A 26,533-nucleotide genomic window follows, 5' to 3' on the forward strand; every position below is an offset into this window, starting at 1 on the left:
TCACCTTGATCGGTCAATTTATTGCACCTTATTTGTATTTTCAATATCTGCATATTAAAATGCAACAATACTACACAATAACATCTATACAATATTGTCGTGGCATAGTACAGTATACTTTTCTCAGTTATTGAGTAAATGCAAAAATTCTGTTGAACATTCATTACCAATCTGTAATTATAAATATAACACCAATGTTGATTTTGGGTGGAAAATCCTTCACGTCGTTTTGCACACCTCTAGAAGCTATACTTCATTTACGTGAAGCATACATAACACCATTTTTATTAATTTGATATACTATAAAGGGGGAGAACTCTATTTTACTTGCAAATAAGGCCTAAGCAACATTGGCTTGTACTAGGTTAAAATAATGCGTAACTAAGCAAGAATAATGGAAAATAAAAAGATGTTCGTTAATTGTTGAATATCGGCAGAATTTTTGCGGATAGTTAGCATGTCTATAAATCACATGTTTGTCAACAGCTATATAACATTAGTGAAGTTTCACTGAACCGTCTCTGTCATGCTCTTCTGTTGAGAAAAAGTAGTACAAGGTTATACTTAATACTGTAATTACACGAATTAATCGCAGGTCAGCGTGAAACAGCAAACTCGAACAACGATCTTTGGCATATTATATGTCTGGGATCCGACCATTGTATTCTCAGAATAATTATACTTTTGCAAGCATCTCTGATTGGTTAACTTTTTTATTTGGAATGGTTGTTAATATCATTTCGTCAACTGAAATAAGTAGCCTTTGATTACTTAATCCTTGATTTCTATAATAAAATAAGTCTGTTGAAGTCGTATCATTTACACTATTTTCGTATAAAAAATGTATAGACATAAATAATATTTTCATTATTTATTAATATATATATTAAGAATTACTATATTATTTCACTATACGATATAATGATATATTATATCATTTTTAACCGAAACATAGGTACATATATGAAAGAACTAATCTTTAGTTTCCATTTCATAAATAACCTTATCGGAGACTTCAAAGAATGAAATGTTCCATTTTCACAATTTAAATTTCTGAAATACATAAGGTAGATCCCAATTTTTTAATCGTTCACGATTTTTTTTAGGTTAATTAGATAGAACAAGAAACAACTAGAAGTTAGGATTGATTACAGGTTGCAGGAGCCAAAGATCTGCAACCACGGGCTATCTGAGCCCGCCATCACTTAGAAACTGACTGCTCTTCGAGGACTTCGTCAGCTCTAAGCTTTATCTCTTTCCAGGAACTCTGAATGTCTTTGCTCTCACTGAATCGTGAGCAAATTGCGAATCGCAAGAAGTATACGTCGTTTATTTTTGATGGCACTAGATGAATGTTTCCAGCACCGTTGATTTTCTTCAATAGTGTTTCATTTAGGTCGTTTGAACCCTGTAGATAAGTATACATATCGTTAATCTATGTCTCAAAGATTTATATTTATATTGAAAAATGTAACGCTAAAACGTATCAGTTTTCTTTGATTTACATTCTATTTATACATACATCTGTATACGCTTTCTTGTATTGTATTTTGCAATTAGATAACATTATAATATTATTAAAAAGTATAAATAATTTTGTGTAAGATATTGCTCGTGATACATGTATATAGGGCGTATCAGAAAATGAATATTTTTGCAAGGTAGATTCTACATACGTAAACAATGGAAAAAGTTCATATGTATATACAGTGTGTTTCTAAATTCGTGGGAGAAGTCGGAGATGTAGGTAGAAGACAAGAAAATAAACCGAAAACTTCATATGCAATATTCTCGGAAACGCTTAGTTTATTAGTTTTACGCGGTTTTATATTTCGTAAAATGTCGATATAACAGTGACCCATCCCCTTTAAGGTCAGTGGCCGGGCTTCGACGAGGCCTCGAGCTTTTAAAGATCTAGGCATTTCTGGGCCTAAGTGAGCCTCTAGCGACTTGCAATGCGTGTAGAGAGATATTTCATCGAATGGGAAAGCATACATTCTAATTGAAAATACTATTGATATTTATCTACGATTAAGGGGTTGCTTTGGCATTTTTAGAAAGTCGAAAATTTTGCTTTCTCATAAAGGGATAGCTTGAACCTTTTTAAATAACGTGGAAAAGATTTCATACTGAAATATTAAAAATGAAATTCGGTTTGAATGCCCTGTCATTTTTTTAAACATTTTTCACGTTCTTTCTGAAGTTGAGTGTGTTTATACGCAGACTTTATTTACTCACTGTATGTCCGGAAACGCTTAGTTTTTAAGTTATAAGAAGTTTTATATTCCATATGGTGTGATACTTTCTTTAAGATCTATTGTTTCGTGCCACTTAGTCAAGGCACCGAAATATCCCTGGACCTAGTAGGACCTTAAAGAAAATAGCACACCGTGTAGGCAAGAAATGAGCCAACGTTTACCATAACACAAAATAGCGTACAATTAAAATACTAAGCACTTTCGGACATATGTTCACATGAACTTTTTCCATTGTCAGGATATGTGAAACTTATCCTACAAAAATGTTCTACATATTCGGAAACACGCTATAATATTAAAATCACCTTTGATTTAAAAGTTGTATTATTCTGTAAGATTGATATATAACAAAATGTATCGAGTAATTATATTCAGTACGAAATTGGAATGTTAAGTAGACATACCTTCAGACGGAAACAAACAAGTCCAAGTACTACTTCGGCAACGATTTCAAAGCGAGGGTCCGAAAGCAACAAGGACTCAAACTCATGGGCTTGGGCTACGTGATTTCTAATAAATTTTTGAAGATTTTCTACACCATAGGTTCGCAAGACGAACCAGAGCTTTAGTGCTCTAAATCTGCGTCCAAGTGGAATTTGCCAATGCTGTAACAAAGAACACTTGTTTTATTTCAGTTTCAATATGCGTATTTTTTAACTAGTTGAATAAATAAATTTCAAATTTGCATGAAAAAGGAAGTCTACTATTAATAATGAATGTATAGAAATGTATTTCTACTCTTTCTTGTTTTATTTAAACATAGGTATGTAAATTGTTGATAAAAATTAGATGATACAATGAACAAGTAATTAATGAGATCATGTGTTTATGTTATTCATAATATTATACGTATACTTGTCTATTATATGAAGTAAAATATTACCCTATAATCTGGAGCAGAACCTTGCATATCGTGCTTCAAATACAATGGATCAACATTGAAAGCGTTGATAACGTAGGTTGGATCTTTCAACCACATCGTTGAACAGTCGAAGTTAACCAACATCCATTTGTGAGGGTTGAAGTTGAAGGAATCCGCTAATTCAATACCTTTCATTAAGTACCGAAATTCGGGGCAAATGAAAGAGGATCCTAAAAATATTCAGTAAACGATGGTTGAATCAGTAATATTTTATATGAGATGAGTTACGAGAAACAAGACCTCTAAATGTCTTCGGTATTTGTCGCTGTATCAAAAAACGTTTCAGAAAAAAGTTACATTATCGTTACATTTAAAAGTTATATTTGAAAAATCTCATGCAGTGATAAAAACAACATTTTTTGAAGGTCATTTATTTATAGGATTTCAAGATCATCAATGTTTTCTTTTTAACGACACTATGTAGTTTTTATTACTTTACGTTGTAGTTGAAGTTAATTATGACCTCGAAGTGACTTCAAATTAAATCATCAGGGGTATTAACATGAGAAATGTAGCTTTTCTACATATTTTTCCCATGCTGGAACAGAATTTTTTCACAATGTATATTTGTGTAAATTGTTGAACTAAATGTAACAAGCCAATACCATGGTCAGGTTGCTCATGAAATTTCATTTCACTTGATTCCTTCCTGTGGAAAAAATTGAAAAGTGATGTCTATCGCGATGAATCAATCACCCCAGAGAACATAAAAGCATAAATAACTATATCTTGTGTGAATATTATATCAGAAATTATTCATAGTATTAACGTTGATGATCACAATTTTAAACATTTAATTTAATTCAAATACAATAATTTCCCAAATTGACAGTTCCATTGATTAAACCTCAATTTCTCAGTTCAAGATCAATTTAGGATCATCTTTAGGATCATAGTACACTAGGTCTTGACATTAGCTTTAATGTAATGGAATAAAAAATACATAGTACTATTTTAAAAACGCTGATGACTTTGAAATAGCTTAAAGAAAGATTTTGAAAAAATGTTATTCTCATCACTATACGTATATGCAACTCTTTGAACAGTACAACTTTGTCCTGAGAAGTTTTTTGATACAGTGACAAGTAAGGGAGTTATTTAGGGGTCCCATTTCTCGTGATTCACTGTATACAAGATTAACATAATCTCGTCAACTCACCAGCGTAAGCTGCGTCGACATGCAACCAAACATTTTCACGATTTGCAACAACACCCATTTCATCGAGACAATCGAATGCACAGGAGCAGGTGGTTCCCAAAGTCGCGACAGCCTTATGAAATAAAAAAGATTTGTAAATTTTTTAGCTCGTGTAAAATTTTTACTAAAAATAGTCTGCATTAAAACCAAGATAACTACAATTTAACTTCATTAAATTTCATTTACAAGAATCTTAATTTTGTATGAAAGAGAATGTAAAATGATTTTTTTCAGTTAGAGGAAGTGCAGCATATTTGAAATATCAGTTTATTTAAATCGAATAAGAAATGAACGCAGTGGATAAAAACAAATAAGATTATACAATATCATAGTGAAAATAATAAACATATATATTCTAAACTTCCAATAGCGCTAAAAAACAAAAAGTGTCTGAAATTTTAGTTTAACTTAAATATGACCAAAAGTTCCGTTTTGCCTAAGGTGCACATAAGTTGGAATGGAGGTATCATAATCAGTGTTCGAATCTGAGTATTCACTATCTGAGATATTATTCCTTCCCCTTTTTCTGGTTTTAAAATTTTTTCATTTTTTTGCTTATTTTGCTTGATTTTCATTTATTTTTTATTCTTCTTAGTATACTTTATACAGAGCTACTTCAAGCTTGTCTCTGTAAGAGAAACTTACAATTATTGAAGATTTTACAGTGTTTCGAGTTCTATTAGTAGTTCGCTTCTTTGTGATTGGTAAAGAAATAATATTAAAAGCAGAAACAGCAGCAGTAACTATTTCAAATTATATTCATATTTAATATTCCGAGTTACCAACATTCTATTAAAACTTAAAATTTCATTTCACGTTTTCTATTCTCGAAATAATAGCAAAATTGAACTGAAACTATAAAATTAACATGCCAAAGAGTAGATCAAATGATTTACTTTAAAAGTTTTGACATATTTTAAGCTTGCAATGAAAGAGTTTTGAAAAGTAATGTTTCTGTATGAATACAGAGGAATTCCTCTGTAAATTAAGGGGCTAGGTCTAGGGGCTAGAGTAGTCACATGCACTGACAAGTATACAGGATAGAACGAACATTAAATGGGCTTTTGCATAGCCGAGTATACAGGATCTTAGACTATGTATGATTATAGACACGGCCTGTGTATAGTGCGTGTATAGGAACTTCAGAAATCGAATGAGGCAAACATAACGTGGAAAGTGTCTACAATTATAAATAAATAATTTTCTTCCAAAAATTTGTGTATTATTCATATTTTTATTACTTGTTTAAGGTAAAATAAGTTTTAAGAAAATAATTAATTAGACACCTTTTACAGAATATTATCACTATCTCAATACCGAATTCAAATTAATATTGCAAAATTATAATCTCCAAAATATATTATAATGAGCACTATATAAAACTGTAAAAGTAAAGTGAAAATTAATGACTAAAATATATACCTAAAAACATACTATTTTTTACAAAAATTAACAACGTCGTAAAGTCGAACATTAAAATAGTATTACATGTTTGAAACATTGGTATATTGCTCTTTTGAAACTGCATAGGTAGTATACAATCGTACTAGCATAGCTTATGCATCTTGCTCATATGTGACGTCACGTAGATGCTTTATCTTTGCTTCAGAGAAATTATCTGACGCCGTCTCAAAAAAATAAAAAATTACGCCAAGTATATGAAAAAGTCGAGAATGAAAAAAAGTACCATAAAGGTACATAAAGGTAAATAAAAAGTACATAAAGGTGTTTGCCAAGTCTCAAATGACATTTGAGACACAATGTAAGATTCGGTGCTTTTCAACTATACTTAAGATGACACAACTCTGCACAGCTAAAATGCTCTGTTCAACTTAATTCTTTTAAGTTAAGTCGGACTCAGTTCCGACCTATCCTACAGTGCCTATTGCTTTTAGGAGGTAGCACAGCAACCTACTTGCTGAACCCACATCAGAATTAAGTATGGCTGTAAAACAATGTCTTTACATTAAGTAGTTAAACCGTTCATACATGCAAGCCTTTTACATTTAGCATAATTGATTTGCGTTCCATAATTAACTGAAAATCATCACTGCTTTGGGAAAAAGGTCATATTTGTAGTAATGGAAGCTCAGAAAATGTCGGCGGAGAGATAGAGGGGTAAGAGGAGTACAAAAAGTAAATATGTTTGTGTTTAAAAAGTTAACTTTTAGTGGTCTAAACCGCCCGTCGGCTGAGATACTACCGTCCTGCTCACAAGTCCCGTTCGTGATTTTAATTCGGAGTCACAGGCACTTATGAAATTTGCGAATAGACCCAGAATACGAAATGAGGAAGGCGATGCTAGGACAGTCCCTCGATTCGTCACATTATTGGTTTTCCTTCATTTTCTTCCTCATCATTTTACGTGAGAGGAAGATACGCGCTCTAGAGCTGGCCCAGACAGGCTTGCGAGCGGCTTTGCTCGTGAGCAAACGAGTAATGTAGACGCACCATAAGCGTCTGAATGTCGTGATTATCTTTTGCTCAATGTGACGTCACACTTGGGCAGTTGTTTGCTTAGCCAAGTTCGTGGATTTTCTATACACGCACTATATACATGCCGTGTCTAGTAGTACAGAATATATTAGAAGATTATGAGCTGGGAAAGTCCTCATTCGATAGAGGAAGGAGCGCTCTGATCATGATTACGGACAAAACAATCTCTAAATTACTTAAAAATGCTTCTTTGATTTCATGGTTATGAATTGTCGATTTTTGTTTTACTTTGAACACTCATATTACTGAAGATTCCTCTACCGAATGAGCTCTTTCTCAGCTGAAAATCTTCTAATATCATGTTTTTGTCTAATTTTGTCGGTAATGTCGCCGCTTTGACATATCTGATCTTAGGCCCTTAAATAGTAGTAGAGAAATAGCAAAATACAGTACGTTTTCTTTAAAAACAAAATTTCTAGTGAAAAACTCTGTTTTGCATTTTTAGTAGATTTATTGCACGAAAGAAACATAGTAGTTATTTTAGAAGGTATGCTGCATACTAGCCGTAATAATCATTAACAGAATATCTTAGTTAATCTTGTCTTAATTGAGGAGATTACGATATAACGAAAATCACTTGAATTTGAAACTTACGTAAAACGGTATTAGCCCTTGTTCCGTATCTTTGCGGATAGCTTCTGCTAGTGTATCACCACGAAGCTTATATTTCGCATCTACTTCCAGCAATCGGAATTTCACACCTCCAAGAAGTCCAGCTCGTTCAACAGAACTGTGAGCTTGACCTGAACAACATATAAATGAAAAAATGAATTAAGTCATAAGTATTATAAATACAGGGTGCCACGTAATTCATTGTACAAATATGGTCGAGCAGGTTCTATAACTCAAAATAAGACTAAAGTCAGGAGTATCGAAATTATATTGGAGGCTTCATTTTCAAGAAAAGTACATTTGAAAATTAGTTGAATAAGCATGCACCTAATTAATAATTGATGTTATGAATTGACTATAGACCGCTGCTGTGATCGAGGCGGGTTGGCAATATGCAGTAATATCCTAGTAGTAAATAAACTTTAATATTCTAATAAACTATAATATTGTAGAATTGTATTATCAAATCAGTTACACTAGCAGTCTCTAATGAAACTCGTAATATTAGTTATTAGTTGCATGCATACTCGACTAATAATTTTTATAATTAATTCTTTATAAAAATATTTTGGAAATGTACTTTTTATTATTAAATAAAGCACAATCAAATAATAATCATTTCAAGTATACATATATAAAATATCTTATTTAAGTTCTATCTTGTTAAATACTTCACGTTTTCTTAGAAAATTTAATCATTTCTGACGAGCTGATAATGCCCACTATGAGAAACATTGTTCTTAAATATCTATATACATTCAATAGAAAATGTAAAAGATCCGCGTTATATCAAGCGTTAATCCATTAGGTACTTTAATCTCAAGAAAGTACACCTCACTTTAATTCCGTGTTTCTAAAGAACAATAGCTATCGGCTACAGACAAACACACCAAGAGAATGATTATCAATGAATGTGAAATCTCAATAAAAAAGTATCATTCTCTCACGAGGAGAGTGAGCTCCTTTTCCTTTAATTTCTCTAATAGATATATAAGGACGATTAGCTTCATTGAAAAAAAATTATGAATTCCTTTTGCGTATCGGTAGAGCATTTTGTGATTTGAACGTGGTCAGCAGACAAAAATGGTAACACGAGAATGAACTAGCTGTGAGAGTTGAGAACAGGAGCATGGAGGTGGTTGGGTTGGAATAACTCGAGTGGTTATTACGCGTTGCCATGGTAACAAAGTGCTGGTTGATGAAGTGCTGCAACCCCATACTCGCCCTGTCATTTCGTCCCCGACCCGTACACCTTTGTCAAATATTAAAGAGTACCTGCCTACGTTATCGTTAATCTTGTTTAAGTGTCTAATCGTATACTTCTTTGTCCATTATTATGTATTGGTAATACCTTCGTAAGCAGGTAATCTCAATATATTTAGATTTTGTAGATATATTGTGTCTTATATGAAAACATTGTATTATGTTCAAATTGTATTTAGACCGAATGACTTTAGCTTTATGCCCTTTCGTTTGTGTTCTTGAAAAGAGAAAAATTAATTTTAAAAACGTGTTTCTTATTATGAGCTCGTTTTGATTTAAACTTATTACAAAAATTAAATATTTTGAATTGTATAATATTGTAATGTAGCATAGAAATCTCTTTTTCGGTATTTATATAAAGTGTCCAGCTATAAATGGACAAAATACAGGCAATTTTGAACATCAAAGCAAGACGAAAATCAAAAACAACAAAGTTGCAGTTAACCTTATGTCTGTTAATTATGAATGTATTTAATATTAAGAATCACTCTTTTCTTTCCTATCTTTTTGGTTGTTCTACTCATACTATGTATAGTACAATGCTAGTAAAATTTACCAGTATCTCAGATATGTGAAATAAGCCATTTTGATAGAAGAAACTGAAGTCAAAAGTACCAATTTGACCTTGGACTACGATTATGCAAAAACTATTACACTTGCAGCAAAAGTGTATGTCATACTCCTAAATAGCTATGTGACATTACTGAGTCAAAGGGATTTTGCTTTATAACAAGTAATATCAAAGTTATCAATGAAAAAATGGGAATCAGATAAAATGTTACAATTGACCCTTTGCTCTGAGACGGTTATAATATGACTTTATATCGATAGTAACACAAATTTAGTTTTTAAAAATGAAAGCAGTTATTAAACTAAATTGTAATAATAAATAAAGAAAAGTAAAATATTCATATAAAAAAAAGAGAAATATAAATCAAATTTTTTAAAAACTGCATGATATTTATCTAATTAGGTAAATTATTCTATTTCGCACTTATGGCAAATGTACGAAACGTGGCGTTTTGTACATTTCTCATGTGCCTAATCCTTGTACTATATACGTTATATTCATGTTTGATTTTGCGATCTTTTTACGTATTGAGGTATTGATATTACAATTGTCCCTGACCATGCTCTGGAACTTAGATTATAAATTTTCACTAACCACGTACTTAAAAGTCCTAACTGACAGTCAGTATTTTATTCACTATACTAATTTATTGCGTATGTATATTATTAGGACATACGTGGATACGTCTATTCTAATTGTAACATTGCGTCACATATCCAAAATTTGCAATAAAAGTTACAATAGATTTTGAATTATTTAGCATGTTACTTTTGACCAGTCTCCCCTACTTGTTAATCTTATTTATCATAATTTCTGTAGTTTTCATGCGCTACAGTTCGAAAAATATTAATTTTCTTGACTAACAAGTAACCAAGAAATCTTTGTCTTTTCAGAACCCTCATATACCCTCACATATAGTTTGTTTTACGGTTAAAAATGTTAAAATAAAAGTAATTGAGTAGAATATACTCAGGAGTTGCAAAAGTTAACGAAAAGGATAATGAAATAAACGTTAATGCTAAATGGAGAAATGAGTGAATCAAATTGTATTATAAACTAAGTTCCTATATTGTTTGTCTAAATCTAAGATCATACTTTGATACTTTTGAAATTGCATTTATACAAATTTACTTACAGGAGCTGTAAGCGACTAGTTTTCCCACAATTTCATTATCCGTCCATTCAGGATGCTGTTCTTTCACTTGCCTTATTTTCTTAGCCTTGGCACCTAGGAGCGCAACTAAAGTGGCTTCACTCGCAGTTCCCTATACAATGAAATCAAACGTTGCTTACTCACAGCTAATTACTTTCAAATTATTAATTAAAAGAAGCTATTAATTTAACAATTTTTATATTGATATTGTTACATCTCTATTCTATTTACACGTAGAAGAAAATCACCTGAATCACACCACCTCCTTTTCCACCACTGCAAGCTAAAAATTCTTTTGGCAGGTCTATCATTTTACCCAACCAGTCCAGCATTACTACTTCTAGTTCAGTGCAGGCAGGACTTGCAATCTATATGCAACAACGGTACAATAGTTTTGAATATTAATCCAGTAATAGGAGATATTTAATTTATTGTCATTCAGTTTAATTTGTAATTATAATTATATTGATTCAATCTATTGAATAACATACGACCGTAGCTATAAATTAGCTACCGAATTTGTGATATTATATCTTAAAGAAGAAAATGTAAAGATACTATGAACTCTTCGGTATAAAGGAAGAAAATATAGATACTATGAACTATTCGATATTGTGTGTTTTAATTGTATATTGTACACTTATATTAATGTATTTACGTTATAATTAATAATCTATTCTTACCCACGTAAATCCAATGCACGCAATAGCACCACTAAGCATATCGGCCACGATTGCTGGATATGACTGGGCTGTAGGAAAATATGCGTGAAACTTTGGACTGTGCCAATGAGTGACCTAAAGAAAAATTTATGAATTGCAGTATAATATAATTGCTAAACAAATTAAATAATAAAAACTACTGTTTCTTTTCATATTGTCATAATATTTTATGTTTAAGGTATTGTGCATATGGTCATCCAAAAGATTAATGTTTTTATAGATCATAATAGAAGTTCTCAACAAAAATTGTTGAATCAATGAAGACTATGGTATCTGCTGATTAAAATAAGTCCCAAATAAAGATGCTTTGTGTTTAATTTCATTTCGAAAAACGCTATTATTTTCTCTAGTATTTATATTTTTTGTTAACATTGAAAACAAAAGGTACTGCTTAGTATTTTGAGTTTTATACTTACACCTGGCATTATTACTCGTTCAATATCCGCCATAATATCTTTCCAACTTTCTGGAGTTTGTGGAGCTTCAGATGGCAAAAGTGGTTTCAAGTAACCCGGTTCCACTGTTGGCAACACTCGCCTATAAATTTTGATTCAGTCAGCATTGAACATTTTTTAATACACCTAAGATCGAGTGTTTTCTTCAAAAAGGATCAACACATCATACAGGGTGTACAGAAGGATCAGGGATAAACTTATACTACGTATTTATAAGGTCAAGTAGGTAAAAAAAAGTTCATATAAACTTATGTCCAAAATATGTTCAAAGATTTTTATCAATAATTACAGTAGTCATAATAAATGTTCGAAATTTCTTCCTTTTACAAGAATGCAAACTTCTATTCGTCGAATTAATGGTAGTCGAACTCTTTCGAATATTCTCTTTGTATTACGAATAGTTAATGCATTTTGAATTATTTATATTTATCCGCAAGACTGAATAACGAGTTATAAGAACGATTTTGCCCATAAATATTTGAACGCGTATAACTTTTTAATAAAGCATTCCCAGACATAAGTTTATTTGCCTACTCGACCCCATTAACATGTAATACAAGTTTGGATCTAATATTTTCAGACACATTGTATAAATAATAATAATATAAAGAAATTTAACTAAAATAAAAATAGTAAAAAAAAAGAGATTCTTTCACAAATTTTTAAGCTTTTAAAGCAGAGCGGTTAATTTTTATAGTAACATATACAATACAGTGAAAAATTCTAAGAAAAAAATATATTAGGGCACAGACAAGACTAACGGTATTCGCCACATCTAAGTTTTGGAGTAGTATCCCAAACGTTTCATTTATCCATAGTGGTGATTTCAAGACCAAATTAAATATATAGAAGAATTATAGATTCTACTTTCTTTAAAAGAAATTAAGGAGGTACGATCAGACATAGAACAGCGACAACTACCCACAAAATTAGGCAAAAACATGAGATTACGGGAATCAACCTTTCGTCCTTACATGTAAAGATTTTGAGCTGAATATTTAGTAACACGAACATTATAAAATAGAGTAAAAATCGATCATTCACAGTTGCGAAATTTAAGTATTTGTATGTAATTTAGAAACTGTTTTGAACGAAATCAAGTCCAGACCGCACTGCATTGAACTTTTCTCTTTTAAATGAACCCTTTCTCCCCTCCACTACACATACTGCCACATGAGTCGGGTATACATAAGCTTGGCGCTTCGGGCTACTACGAACAGCTCCAGAAAGTCAAAAAAGGAGGTGAATGTAAAGTGAACCTTACTCTCTCGTTCTTGAAACTGAAATGTTCACGTCGCGGATAAGAGCTGTACGGAATCTTTTCGAAAGTTCAAATATTTTCACTTTCCAACTTACAATTCGAAGGAGACTCTGTGGTGTGATCCTCGGAGGATTGTATGAAATTTTGTACGATGAATCTAGAAGTTAAATGATGACATTTTGTGGAATATCTTGTGTCAATGTGCATTTCTCGTTAACAATTCAAATCAATCTATATGTACCGGTGATTTTGAAAGTGATGTAAATTTGAGTCATATATAGTTTGTTTCACGCGTGATACAACCGTTAAAAGCGTGAGTTTACATGTAAAAATTAACCGAAAATAACGACGTTGAGACCGATATACATATTACATATATGAAGCCTAGAGATGGTCAGGTACACATAGATGAAGCTCTAAATTCCATTTTCGCGAAAGCTAAATTCCTTATAAAAAGAATTGTATTTTAAAATTGTATTGTATAAAGCCCTGCTACAACTTATGGTATGTTTAGAAGTTTATAATATCCTCTAAACAAGTGGTTGGGTAACTGTGAATGACAGTTTTATTATAAATAATATGTCCCAGGTTCGATTTCCAGTATGAGAGAACTTTTTCTTAATATTTAAATTGCATGTAACAGTATTTTATAAATATTGATACATGTTGTATTAGAAAGTATTTTTCAAATAATATAATATTAAATACAACGTCATAACACGCACAAAGTTTTCGTATGTATGTGATCTACTGCATTTGTTTTCTCATATTATTTTAATTCTCTATAAATACATGCATATGCATACGCATATGTTAATACGCAATATGTATGTATTTACTGTAAAGAAAAGTTCAAACATATTTATTAGGTATGTATTTATAAACAAAAATCACAAACGAAAAATAAAATATTTGGGCAATTGAAAAGATTGTGCGTGGCTTGCGTCGCTTGCTGATAACTTGAACAATTGAATCTCAGCGTTTCAAGAGCGAGAGAGTAAGAGCTATATCTGCCTTCTCTGACGGTTTTCCACAGCTGTTCGAAGCGCCGAGCTCATATGCACATGGCTTGTATACTATTATGTGTAGTGGAGGGGCAAATTTTGTATGTCGTGTTGCCAATTTGGAATCATAGAGTGATTCCATCTTGCCATCGTTAGACAGCCGTGTATCTATAAGTAGTACTATCTTTGTAACGAAAACTGTAATAGCAGATACCGACCTGTCAATCTCAACAAGTCACGTGACTACCGTATCTCCTTAATATTAGATTGAGTACATCGTTGCAAAACAAATGAAACAGCCGAGGCATTACTTTAAATATTATTTGTACTATACGTCTAAATATTGGAAATTGGAAATCATTGTCTCCAAAATGGATGCATCTCATTACCATTCTTTTATGTAATTTACCATTTCATAGAAGACTTATAAGAAGCAATTATTTCACTTGAAAAAGTAGACGTGATAATTATATTTTCGAAATCATTTTGTCTAGTAAGGTAGTGCTGGCTACATCATGACAATTTTGCATTGTACAACTGTTACGTCAAACATGTGTCTCTAATTGCCAGGAGCGGATTAAAATTTGTACCGACCTACAACGAAAGAAAGGGGTAGGGAAGAAGCGGATCATAAAATAGGAGGAGAATGTTTCTTCTGAAAAATTCATTACATCTTATTTTAAATTTCTGTATATTTGTTATTTATCATTTTAAATCTTGTTAGACCTACGCTGAAATTTTGCACATTTATTGATGAAAGAATTAAAATCTTTTTAAAACTTCGTATTTTACATTTGATAATGCCAATGCAATTAATCACTCTTAACTTTTATTTGTACGGCCAACTCAAACGATTCTGGTCACATCGACATTTTCTATCTCTCTCCCTCTTATTTAATGATTCTTTTGTGAAATAGAGATAGAGAGTATCGATGCGACTAGATTCGTTTAAGCTGGGGTGTACATATATTTTTTATACGCCTTGAAGTCGAAAATAACCGTACGAAAGTTTTCCCACAAATCGCACTTTGCTAAAATCTGATGCTCTAGATTCTAGACTCTAGACTATAGCCTATTGAGCCTATAACTAAATCCGCTTCTACTAATTGCTACGGGTCTAAAAGTAATTCAAATAAGTTATAATGGTAGAAAACTGGATAATTTAATAATAATTAATGAATATTGGTAGTTCAGTCTGTAAATAACTACATTAATGGATTGATCAAATGCCCATACTCTGTAATCTTATAAAATTGTGTATACAAATTTCTTCACATTTAAATAAAATACTATCTACAAGATGTCTATTTTAACTGACGGTAAAGTATTTTTTAAGAAAGTGGTCTTACAATGAAAAATATTCATAACAATATAAATATTTTTTCTGTACATGAAATAGGCAAGAAAATTGTTGTATTTCAGAGCCAGAGTAACCCAAGTAACCCAAAATAACCAAGTTTTTTTGTATTTTTTAGAAGAGTCGAAAAACGAATGCCATTATCCATTGCTTAACAGTATTATTTCAAGTAGTTTATACTATTAAATTGCCTTCACTTATAATGTAACTTAACTAACTTCCTATTGTTCTAATAAAATGAAAAGAAAGAAAGAGCCTGTACAAAACTTAATTTTGGAAACATGGGCTTGGATTAGTCTGGCTTTGAAGTACAGATTTAAAGTTTAAGTTAACTTTTTTTAAATGGAATGCTGTTTTTTATTTATAATATGATAATACGTGTTAAGGCAATAGCTTAATGCATTAAATTGATTAAATCATTTCGTTTCATGGAAGGGTGTAAAATCGCAATAAACTGACAGTCGAATTATCACACACACGTCACCTTCGATGTGCTAAGGTTACCCCACCCGTTACTTACTAACTCTGTCTTGATAGGAACTTCTTCAGAGGAAAAGAATTGTTCTAAAAGTCCAGTCTGCTTTGAAGCCGAAGGTGAGGGATATGTAATGATCTGACTCCGGGATTTGCTGATTTGATGACCTTCCAGGAAATTAAATGACTTAGTGTACTGGTTTTTGAATTCGTCTGTACAAATACTATTATTTTATGTATAAAAAAGTAGCATTACATTTAAAAAAATGAACTTGTGCTTTAAATCTACTCCACTACTTCATGTTCAGAAAAAAATATTTATACCATAAAACACCCTCCTCCATACCAAATATTTTTGTACAAATATTTCTTTTTTACGATATTATTTTCTTAAAAAATATTTCACTGTATTTAGCTAAAATCGACACCTTGTGTATCAACACGTTTTATACTCTTAATTAATTAAAAGCTTTGGTGTAGAAGTACCTACATATATGAGAAAAGAAGGGTACAAGTAGCGAAGGACAATAAAACATGATACTTATCACAATAGAAAGTAAAAAAAATATGTACCTGTCCCTGATATTCTCCAGATAATTGGTAATGTATTCCGCCATCTCCTTGGCAAAATCCTTGAAAGTGTCGGGATCCATTCTCCGTTTTCTGCAACATTTCAATACCTCTTAGTTAATATTCAAAATTCATACATATCCATGTAGTATGGTACGGTTAACGTTTTTTGCAATCATTTCAGCAAAAATCTCATGATTTTTCTTTTATCTTGATAAATTGCGATCGATAACCAATGAGATTATAAATAGAAAGAAATTTTCTTATGAGTCCTTTGCAATATAATCAGCTATCTTTCTATGTATGTAAGTATACCTACTGTGTTTCCCAATTATAAAAACACTCTAGTACTTTTAACCGTTGCGCACTGTACCTTGCGATTGAAATTAAGTTAGGCTAAATATTTCGAGATATTTTAATATTCCAAGGTTTGAAATTTTTTATGCGCTACCATTTTACATAGGATTTAAATATTTTAACCTACTCATATAGTTATGAAATCCAGGACATGTTAGTGATCCTCAGATACACTAAAACATGTAAGATTAAACATATGTACGTAAAAATGTATGTAGAGTCTAGAGTTTAGAGCAAATTGTTCCTGACGTTTTCGCTACGTATTCAGTTATTAAAATAGAGTAATTTTAAATTAAAAAACATACTTTTAAAAAACTGTTTGAAAACTATTTACTATTTAACAATTTATAATTTCTAGAATATTTTTGATAGATAGGATTTTGAATTTTACAGCTTTGCGAGTAAAATTTCTGCTCGATAATAAGAAAGTATTTCACTTTTTTTTAGAAATATCTTATCCTTATAATGTAATATTGAAATGTATTTTTAAAATACGCATTTTTACGTATCATAACGTATCAATGTAGATGAATTTTAATCAAATTCGTATTACTTTTTCAATAAAATACTACCACCTTTATTAAAATTTTTATATATAATGTCACGAAAGCTTATCGAGTATGTAGAAAAGATCTATAACTAGATACTAAATACTATAGTATTATATATATTATATAATAGGAAAAAGAAGGAAAAGGTGCACGTAAAATTTAAGTAAAAATACAGCAAATAAGCTTTATTAGTAAAAAATAAGATAACATTCTTTGAAATTCGTAATTGCTGCACATAGCGAAAAAATTAAACAAAATATCCTTATTTAGCGAATATCAGAACGCAATATTATTCTTTCACATATAAACTAATCAAATTGTTGTTACATAAGGCTAAAATTACTATGTTTAATATCTAGTAGAGTATCCCTTAGATGTAATTATGGCTTATAGACGTTTGGGCATTGATTTTACTAATTTTGTTGTGAACTCTGACTGTATGGCTTCCCATTTTTGTATAAATCGTTTCAATTTTTTTAAATTTCTGCCCATGAATGTTCAATTGGGTTTACGTCTAGCATCTGGGGTGGTATTTCTAAATAACATGGCGTAATATGTAGGATCCATTCTTTATACTTCGGATCATTATCCTGTTGGAACATGAAGTTACTTCTTATTCCTAGTTTCTCAGCACTTTGTGATAAATGCTCCTTTAATATATTTAAATATATTCAACGATCCATAATACCAACCATAATGTGATAATCTCCAACCCAGCCGCCGACATACGACCTAATACCATGAGTGATGCTCCCCCATGTTTCACAGTTGTTATTAAATCTTCTTTTTGGTACTTCGTATTTGGTTTTCTCGAAACTTTTGTCTTAGGGATATCGAAAACACAAAAATCCTTTGACTGCGAAACGTACAAACTGTAATCTCTTCTTCCGATTGATTGCATTAATCAATGGCTTCTTACGACTACTGCGACTCTTTAAATTGGCTCTATGAAGTACACGTCGGATAGTATCTAGACTTACTGTTTTTTCTAACGGGAACAGAACTTTTGCGAAGATATGTGGATCATGCATTGTATTGTATTGTAGTGCGTGGTATGTCCATTAATTTTCTCTTTCTAATTTCCCTTCTTTCCAAAATTTTACAATAATTTCTCGTTGAAACAGCGATATTTCATATCTATTATGAGCCATTTTGTATACTTCCTTCTCAAGGGTTTGATGTCAACTGTTATGTTAGTCAACAAACACCAGGTGAACTGGACATATTAAGTTGTTTCATGTTTTATGTAACATAAACATTTGTGGATGAATACTTTTGCGCTCAAATTTTTCGCTGTATTGTAATATTTTATTTAATTTTTCACTATATATTGGAATTATAAATTTCGAAAGATGTCATTATATTTTGTACTGATAAAGTTTATTTTCTGTATTTTCTATTTAAATATTACGTGTACCGTTTCTTTCTTTTTCCTGTATATATGCTGGCTAAATAAAGTGGACGAATACTTATGTGACCGACTGTACAGGGAATAAGAACATAGGTTTGACACTTAAAGTGGTATGGATTCAATAGCAGGATTAATAAGCCAATTCAACCTGCGCGAAGACTATTTTTCAGTCACTGAATCTAAATGACAAGTAAGATTAGAATAGTTCCGTAGGTATCATCTATTAAGCGTTTAAGTTCAAGATTGAAAGCATTAAGAAACTGTCTTCTGATAACATTATTTAAAGATAATATAGAAAAATTAATTAGTAAACAAAGTAAACATATACTTACAAGTTTGTTAGTTTAATTATAAGTATTTTTAAGAATCATGTATTTATCAATGACCAAAGCAGCGAAGGTTGATAGTAATTAGAGAAAACGTACTGATAGTACTAATAGGTAACAGACTAAGGCATTTGTTAAAAAGTATTCCTATAAGCTTGTAGTGCATATATTTTAAGCGTAACTACAATTTATCAGACTGCTTGTAATATATTCGGCATAATTTTAAATAAATAATAAAATTTTACATTGATAGGTAGAAGCGTAGAATACACTTGAATGATATTTGTACCTAATTGTATACATCAGCCGTCTAGCTTAATTTAATAATGACTAATTAATAAATAATTAACTTATTTCTTCCGAATGCAAAGTTTAACCAACTTTCAGAATATCGTTCTTTAAATCATCTACTAGACTTTCTATTGCTTGACTGTATGATTATATCATATCATAACTGATATAACTGAAAAGGACAATGAAATTCTTTCATCCGGCTCAATCTTTTTATGTATATATTTAATTTAATTTCTCTGCCTAGAAGTACGTACATACGTATATTATTGCATTAGTAGAATACATCGATTCAGTTAGTAGTTATGATTAGTTGGGCCAATAATACGTTATATCTGAAAGTGCGTGTAAAATCAGGCACTGCTTGTTAGAAATATAATTTTATAAGTTGGCAACAGAAAAGGTTACGTTGATATGAGTATGAGATTATATTACGTTACGTTGGTATGAGTATGAGATTTCAGTGTGTCAGTGAGGGTTTTCACACTGTATGAGTTGTGCGCGTACTTTGGCTTGATGTAGAAAAATCAAACTCTGTCGAATAGTATCATATATATTGTTTCTTATGTTTTGTTTAATTTTGTTATAATACAATTACACAATAAATATAGTGGTTTTTGACCGTGCTTGACACGCACTTACAGAATATTATTTAAAGTAAAAGCCCAACACTCCTATCTATTGTAACCATATGAATCCACATTTTTTTCAGATACAACCTTATTAGCTTTATACAGTATAAACTAAAAAACTGTAGAATTAGAGAGTTTCAGTGTAAAGGATACTTAACAAAAAATAGTTTATAAAAACAAAAAACAAGTTGAATCATCTACGATATTTCTCAATTTGATAGAGATAAATTCCTGAACTTTACTAATTTATTGTGTGAAAAGTGTAGTTAAGAAAAGATTTTTGAAAAATGTAGAATATTTTCTCAATATCGATTGTAAACATTAAAATAATATACATACAGTATGTTCAATTTAAATGTCTACACGCGATTATTTCTCTAAGTATTAAAGATGTAAACAAATGTTTCAAGCAAAAGTTGTATAGTATTAAGAGGCGAATGAGTATTTTATTTTTGTTTACCAGTAATAAAAACACTTCTCTACATGCTTTTCCAATTTGAAAACAATTTTATAGAAACATTATATTAAATAAATATATACAAATTTGTCAATTGTTTAGTTGTAATTTTTGTAAATTTTTATTAATTTACCAGTGGTAAGTATTGAAGCCTTTGTAATTTTGGATTCTTTTTTGTTACAATTTTGATTGTTGATTTTAAAAATATTATTCCGATAGACGTGTTTTAATTTATAAATCCTTACTTCTTTGCAATATTGTAATTTATTAGTTTCAAATTATCGCTGCACTTATTCACATGTCGTGCGTTTTGTCAAAGTTTTTTTATTGAGAAGATTTTTCAACTCAATAAGGACTTTGATAAAAAAATTGAGAAATATACTATATTAATTCAAACAAACACGAATACTTATTAAGTAATGTTGAAACTTTTACCACAGCTTTTTCTAAATTCATATCTTTATGTTAAAGAGCACTTATTTTTATAAAATAGTATGAATTGTCACTACACTACTTAATATGTAGTCAATTCGTTGTAGGTATCTATAATAGCAACAACTCACACCAATGAAAACAATAAAATATCGTTGAAACTTTTCGAAATCGATCGAAATCTTGACTAGAGGTGCGACGTTGAAGTTGTTGGCAACGTTTCATGTAGTATAACACTGCAACAATTGGCAAGACCAACCTTCTCAATGTGGGTCTTGAGACTCGAGGAGGGAGATAGTGACACGTGTCTCCTTGTTGGGTAGCCAGAAAGAAAGAGAAGGAGAATGAGATTTGATCTATACATAATGATCTACAGTTTCCATCGCAAGTGGAGACAAGTCGACTCGCAAAGGAGTAATGACCATGACTCATTTTTGTGAAGCAGATTTCGTTCAACTCCTTTCTCTGTCACGGTTGTTCATAGACTATCCATCGTTCTGTGGACGTTCAATTCCATTTTTCATGTGCATTTTTTGTCAGACACTCAGAACAAAACTATTTTAAAATTAAATAAATTATTGTACAATTTATGATACATTCTAAGATTTAAAAAATAGAAGCTATTCAGTTTTGGATACATTAGTACACCGTTGACTAATTTAACCGCTTGCAAATTTTTAACTTGATATAGGAAGAGACAGACGTTCGTATTAGGGAGAACATTTCGTCAACATTTCTATCAGATTTTATGAAAAAGTTTGTAACATATGGAAAAACATCTTGCATAACTTCGTCAAATAGCGTATTTATTAATGATTGAGAAACGCAATCATCTAATATAATCAGTTACAGAAGGTTCATGTAATATTGTTAATTACATCAATATTTTATAATAAGCTATATGATAAGCTTAAGTTATAAGAATTTATATAATCAGTAAGAAACATTTTAGAAATTAAAACTAGTATTATACAATTTTACCAGAAATATATTTTACCAAATATTATATTTTTCCAAAATGTCTAATATTAATCAATTTAACCCATTTAATTTTCTAGTAAAATTGCATAATACCAGTTTTAATTTCTAAATATTTCTTACTGATTACAGTAAGTAAGTTTACGTATTAAGTACATATGTATTAACTATATATTATTAACTACATATGTAGTTAATACGTAACACTTTCTTTTCGGCTAAATTGAACTACATTATGCGAAGGAAGGACATAATTAAGGATTTAACTGAAATCTTTGAGCTTCAAAGGAATTAGGGAATCCCCATCGGAGTTTTCCTTAAGCATATGTATGATATCATACACTCTTCAAACCAGAAATGCAATCAGTGGACTTCTTGTCGAAGTATGTACATTAACCATTGGAGGTCATTAAATCTCTGAAAGGTTGAAATTAATCTTTCAAAGATGTAAACGTACGTTACTTTCACGAGAAAATAATTTGTACTCGATTTAAAAAAACACATCTTCGGAAAAATCCAGAATTGCGTAAATAACTGGAAATTATCACCGCTCTTAGAAAAGATGTGAAATGTTGCAACCGATGACACATGTATGTATAGGGAAATAAAGTGTTATAAGTTGTTTTCTTAGAATTTAACAAAGCTATACTGAGAGGGAAAGGGGAGACGCCAACATTTTTTTAAAGGGAAGGTGATATTAATTTTTTGTTATTGAGATAACTGTAATTAAACTGAATAACATTTACCATTTTCTTTTTAACCGTGCATAATTACGGAATTATAAAGAAAAATTAGTTCCAAAGAAAGACTGTGAGAAAACGCAAAAGAAATGGAAGAATGAAAACTCTTATGATAGTGTTACTTTATTAAATATTCAAAATGATGTCCCTGAACTTCCAAGTACTTATTAAGGCTTGTACAAACAATTTAAAGCAAAGTTTAAATTTCTTAACCTTTTAATTTTTAATGGCTATTGTCATTACACTAATGAAAAACTAAAAAAGATATGAACCCAAGGATATGTACTACTTGTGCATCACTTACTACTTTAATATTATCGAATGTTCGGGAGTGTATTTGTAAAAAACTTAATATGTTTTTGGAAGATCAAGAACATGATTGTGAATATTTAATAAAATAACAGTATTCTAATATTTTTTGTTCTTTCCTCTTCTTTGCATAGTTCCGAAGCTTTTCTCCGAGACAAATTTTTTGCTTTAATTCTGTAACTATGCACAATAATAAAAAAAGGTTCAAGTAAACGTTATTTAATTGTATTAGAGTTATCTAAATAGCAAAAAACTAATACCATGTTCCATTTAAAAATATGTTGGGAGTTCCCTTTTTTCTCCCAACAGCCACCTAAAAACAATTTGTTAGACACTAAAAGATCACTCCTTCTATCCATTTATTTTTAAAAAAAGAATGAAGTCTATACCTTTACTAGATTCTGAGAAAACAACTTGTAACGTTTTATTTGACACACTTTGTAAGAACGCACGAAGAGATTTCTTCATTATTCAAACAATTTCGAAAACAGATTTATTATATAGAAGTGAGAGAGCGAACCAAATGTGTACTTATGGATATAAAATAAATATTGTTTACATTGAAATAATGGTACATGATTAAATTAAAAGATCTGAAACTTTCAAATATTGTATCAGAAATACTTTTTTCTTTCTTTACTTTTTTTAAATTTTTTGTTATTTGCTAGAGAAATTAATGTCCAATAAATATATTCTGCCTTCTTGTATCAAAACAGCATATAAAATTAGATAGGTATTGTTTGTTTTGCGTAAGTTACCTCATTTTATATACTATACATTTGAAATATACCTACTTTTCTCTTGTTTAGTCAAAACATTTCTTTCATTATTCACAATTTGAGCATTCTTTTTATCAGTTTTATAAGTAAAGATAACTGAATGGTATTAACGCTCATTTCTTATCAGAATGTGAGCATTCCTATCTTTCGCATTCTTTAGTATTATTGAATATTGAATAATTCAGTTTTATTTAAAAGTTATAAAAATTGGACTCAAGCAACTAATTATGTTTCTTACGCATGAGAGAGAAATTTCCAAACTGAATTTTCTTTCTGCATTCTGGAGCATTTCACAATATCTTTGCAATATTTGGTCTACATCGATCATGACCGGTTATCGTTTCTTTAACATCTGTTAATCCAACAAGGTCGCAGTTATTATGTTCTTGTATAGGAATCAAGTTCTTGCCTCTCTTTTCAGAAGTTACACAACAAGAATTACTCAACTCTTCCACCTTTCAATTTCTAATTACTCTGAATTTTTATATCGTTTGTACTGCGTTTTTCATCAAGCTTATTAGATTTGAAAAAGTAAATGAATTTGGTAATTATTTTTAGATTTTGACCACAATATAAAGTCTTTTTCTCGCACGTGAAGTTTTCTAATCACGGTTACTTAGTTTATTGTTAGGACATATTATTACTAATGTAGTTATTAAAAACCTATTGAGTGTACCTATAAAAGGATAAATCTTTAATTAAACCTAACTATGTTACTAATTCTGTTAACGCATCCTATCTTATATTACTTAGAATCCTTCTGTAAATTATAGGATTGTCATTAAAAAATTAACAAGAAGTGTACCTTTTTAGCTTGTTTTAGTTTGCTGAAATTTAACTATACGACGTACAACTATTGTATTTTATTTGTAAATTGAAATACGTAAATATTGCATCATACCTTAAGCTAATTGTGACTGAATTAAAATTAACAATAGAATGAAAAGTTAGTGCAATACTAGTACTATGAATAATATAAGGTAAAATTAGTGCAGTAGCAAAATAAAAGTGAAAGAACGCATTGCTATTAACATGAGCATAAGATACTACGATGTCTATTTCAGCAATGTATCTGTTTAATCGTAATGTTGTCGACATACATATGTATATCGAAGTTCACGTTTTTATGAGTTCTGTGTATAAGTTTTCTGTGAATGTAGGAGTATTGTAAATGCTGATGATGCTTGTATGTTTCTATATTTATTCTATACATTGATTGAATAGCGACAGACCTTGTAATAATTATTTATGTTTTAATGATGTGGATTGTGTAGTGTACACGGTTTTAGTCAAAATTAGAGTATATACAATAGTAAACAAAACTAATTTTTACTATTATTCTTTGAGCTATTGGTATGCCTTAAATTTTGTTAGTAAATTACTGAAACACCTTGAGTTTGAAATATTTCTGAATATATCATTTATAACTATACTTTATCATTCCAAACAAAGAAATTCTTCCTATCAATTACATGATACTAATTATTATGACTACACATAGATTGGAATGTGCACTATTTTTTAATGAGAAGGCATGAAGCAATGTGCTTCAATATTAATTACTCTGTGTGAGTGAGACAATCAGAATTACAAATATTTTTGCAGAAAAACTGTTACTTAGACAAAGACACAGTCTAATAAGAATTGTAATTAACGGATTCTTTCAATTTTTCTTAACTTTATGATAACATACCTAATAACGAAAAGTCAGCCCTTGAATTTGCAATCTAAAATCGCTGATCAACTAAATACAATACAAACTACCATACATAACTATTACTATATAATTTTATGTAATACAAATACATGGGTTGTATGTATGTGAGTACTTGGATTTTCGTGATTCAATTGAAATAACCACAGTAAAAGTAATTTAATCATATTAGGTTTGTTTTTGGAGTAAAACTGTACACAATCACACAAATGTAAAATGCTGTTCTATAAATCACTTATTCTATTTTAAGAAAACATTAAATAGTGGTAATTAAACATATGGATAATCTAATTCAATTATAAATTCATAATTTCTTACGTAAATGAAACAAACATGTAATACCATTTTATTAATAAAATTACATAATTTTCAGCGTTTAGACAATTTCTTAAATTGATGCAAATACACAATTATTAATCATGCAATACTTTTATATTTTTATAACAATGGCACAACTAAACGATTTACTGTCTTTGAATTATTATTATAGATACTGTTTCATTTCTTTGAAACTAATTGTTACGTTATATCATTCTAATAATAGATGAGCAATTATACTGATTCCTAATCGAGAATTATCAGTAAACTTTTCCTGGGAGTCACTGAAACTGGTAATCCATCAACAAAGTGAACAGAATCAGATGGAATTTTTCAAAGTACATCAAATTTACACCTTTCAATTAGACTCCTAAATTGAAGTTTCACTTCCGACATGTTTTTTATCGATCACTTTCTTGGGAGTTACGTATGCATATTAGCCACAGTTAAATCGAGTTACTAAACACCTGTTCACGGACCAAACCAATTACATATCAATTATTTTTGCGAAATTGTTACACCACGATGAACAGTTCGTAACTAAAGTGTAACGTACCTAGCTTCGACGAGTTTTGACAGCAAACGACGTGGTAGAGTGACAGGTGTGAATATCCACGTGGATCCGGTTGGCGGGTGTGATGGATCAACAAGGCGAGCGGCGAGCGTACTTGGTTGATCCGCGATCCGCGAACGTCCGCGTCAAATTTGCCATCTCCTGTCTACATCCGCGTGCTTTATGTACCGCCCCACTCCTGGCCGATAGTCGGCACTTGTCGGCTCCTCCGAGTGGACCCTTTCGACTGATCGTGATTACGACCTGCGCAGGTAGATCCTCTCCCCTCGTCACTGAATCGCCGCTTCGATTTATCTTGACGTAAAGTCGGAGATCGATAAGCCACTCCTGAGTCCTATTCATGTCCGG

At 30.7% G+C, this 26,533-nt stretch overlaps 1 protein-coding gene across 2 annotated transcripts; it reads right to left on the reverse strand.

Moving 5' to 3' along the window:
* On the reverse strand, positions 1–26,295 carry Ddc (aromatic-L-amino-acid decarboxylase). 2 transcript variants are annotated; one of them, XM_076375131.1, is made up of 11 exons: positions 26,168–26,295; positions 16,320–16,409; positions 11,612–11,732; positions 11,157–11,270; positions 10,722–10,841; positions 10,456–10,585; positions 7,469–7,617; positions 4,340–4,451; positions 3,142–3,350; positions 2,663–2,863; positions 1–1,408 (listed from the first exon to the last, which is right to left on the reverse strand). In XM_076375131.1, the coding sequence occupies exons 2-11, from the start codon at positions 16,397–16,399 to the stop codon at positions 1,202–1,204; spliced, it is 1,443 nt and encodes a 480-aa protein (XP_076231246.1). In that variant the 5' UTR covers positions 16,400–16,409; positions 26,168–26,295; the 3' UTR covers positions 1–1,201. The 2 variants fall into 2 exon arrangements, with proteins under 2 accessions (XP_076231246.1, XP_076231239.1); XM_076375124.1 differs by lacking the exon at positions 26,168–26,295 and adding an exon at positions 20,905–20,995.
* Positions 26,296–26,533: the final 238 nt, after the last annotated feature.

The sequence above is a fragment of the Calliopsis andreniformis genome, chromosome 1 (genome assembly GCF_051401765.1).
Source record: "Calliopsis andreniformis isolate RMS-2024a chromosome 1, iyCalAndr_principal, whole genome shotgun sequence".
Taxonomy (NCBI): Eukaryota; Metazoa; Arthropoda; class Insecta; order Hymenoptera; family Andrenidae; genus Calliopsis; species Calliopsis andreniformis.

Bases quoted from the DNA above. Each gene is read 5' to 3' on its own strand.
- Ddc (XM_076375131.1), bottom strand. From the start codon at position 16,399: ATGGATCCCGACACTTTCAAGGATTTTGCCAAGGAGATGGCGGAATAC. The intron at 11,733-16,319 runs GTACATATTTTT...CAAAATTTATAG, and splicing joins CTGGAGAATATCAGGGACAG to GCGAGTGTTGCCAACAGTGG. The intron at 10,586-10,721 runs GTGATTTTCTTC...TTCATTGTATAG, and splicing joins AAGGAGGTGGTGTGATTCAG to GGAACTGCGAGTGAAGCCAC.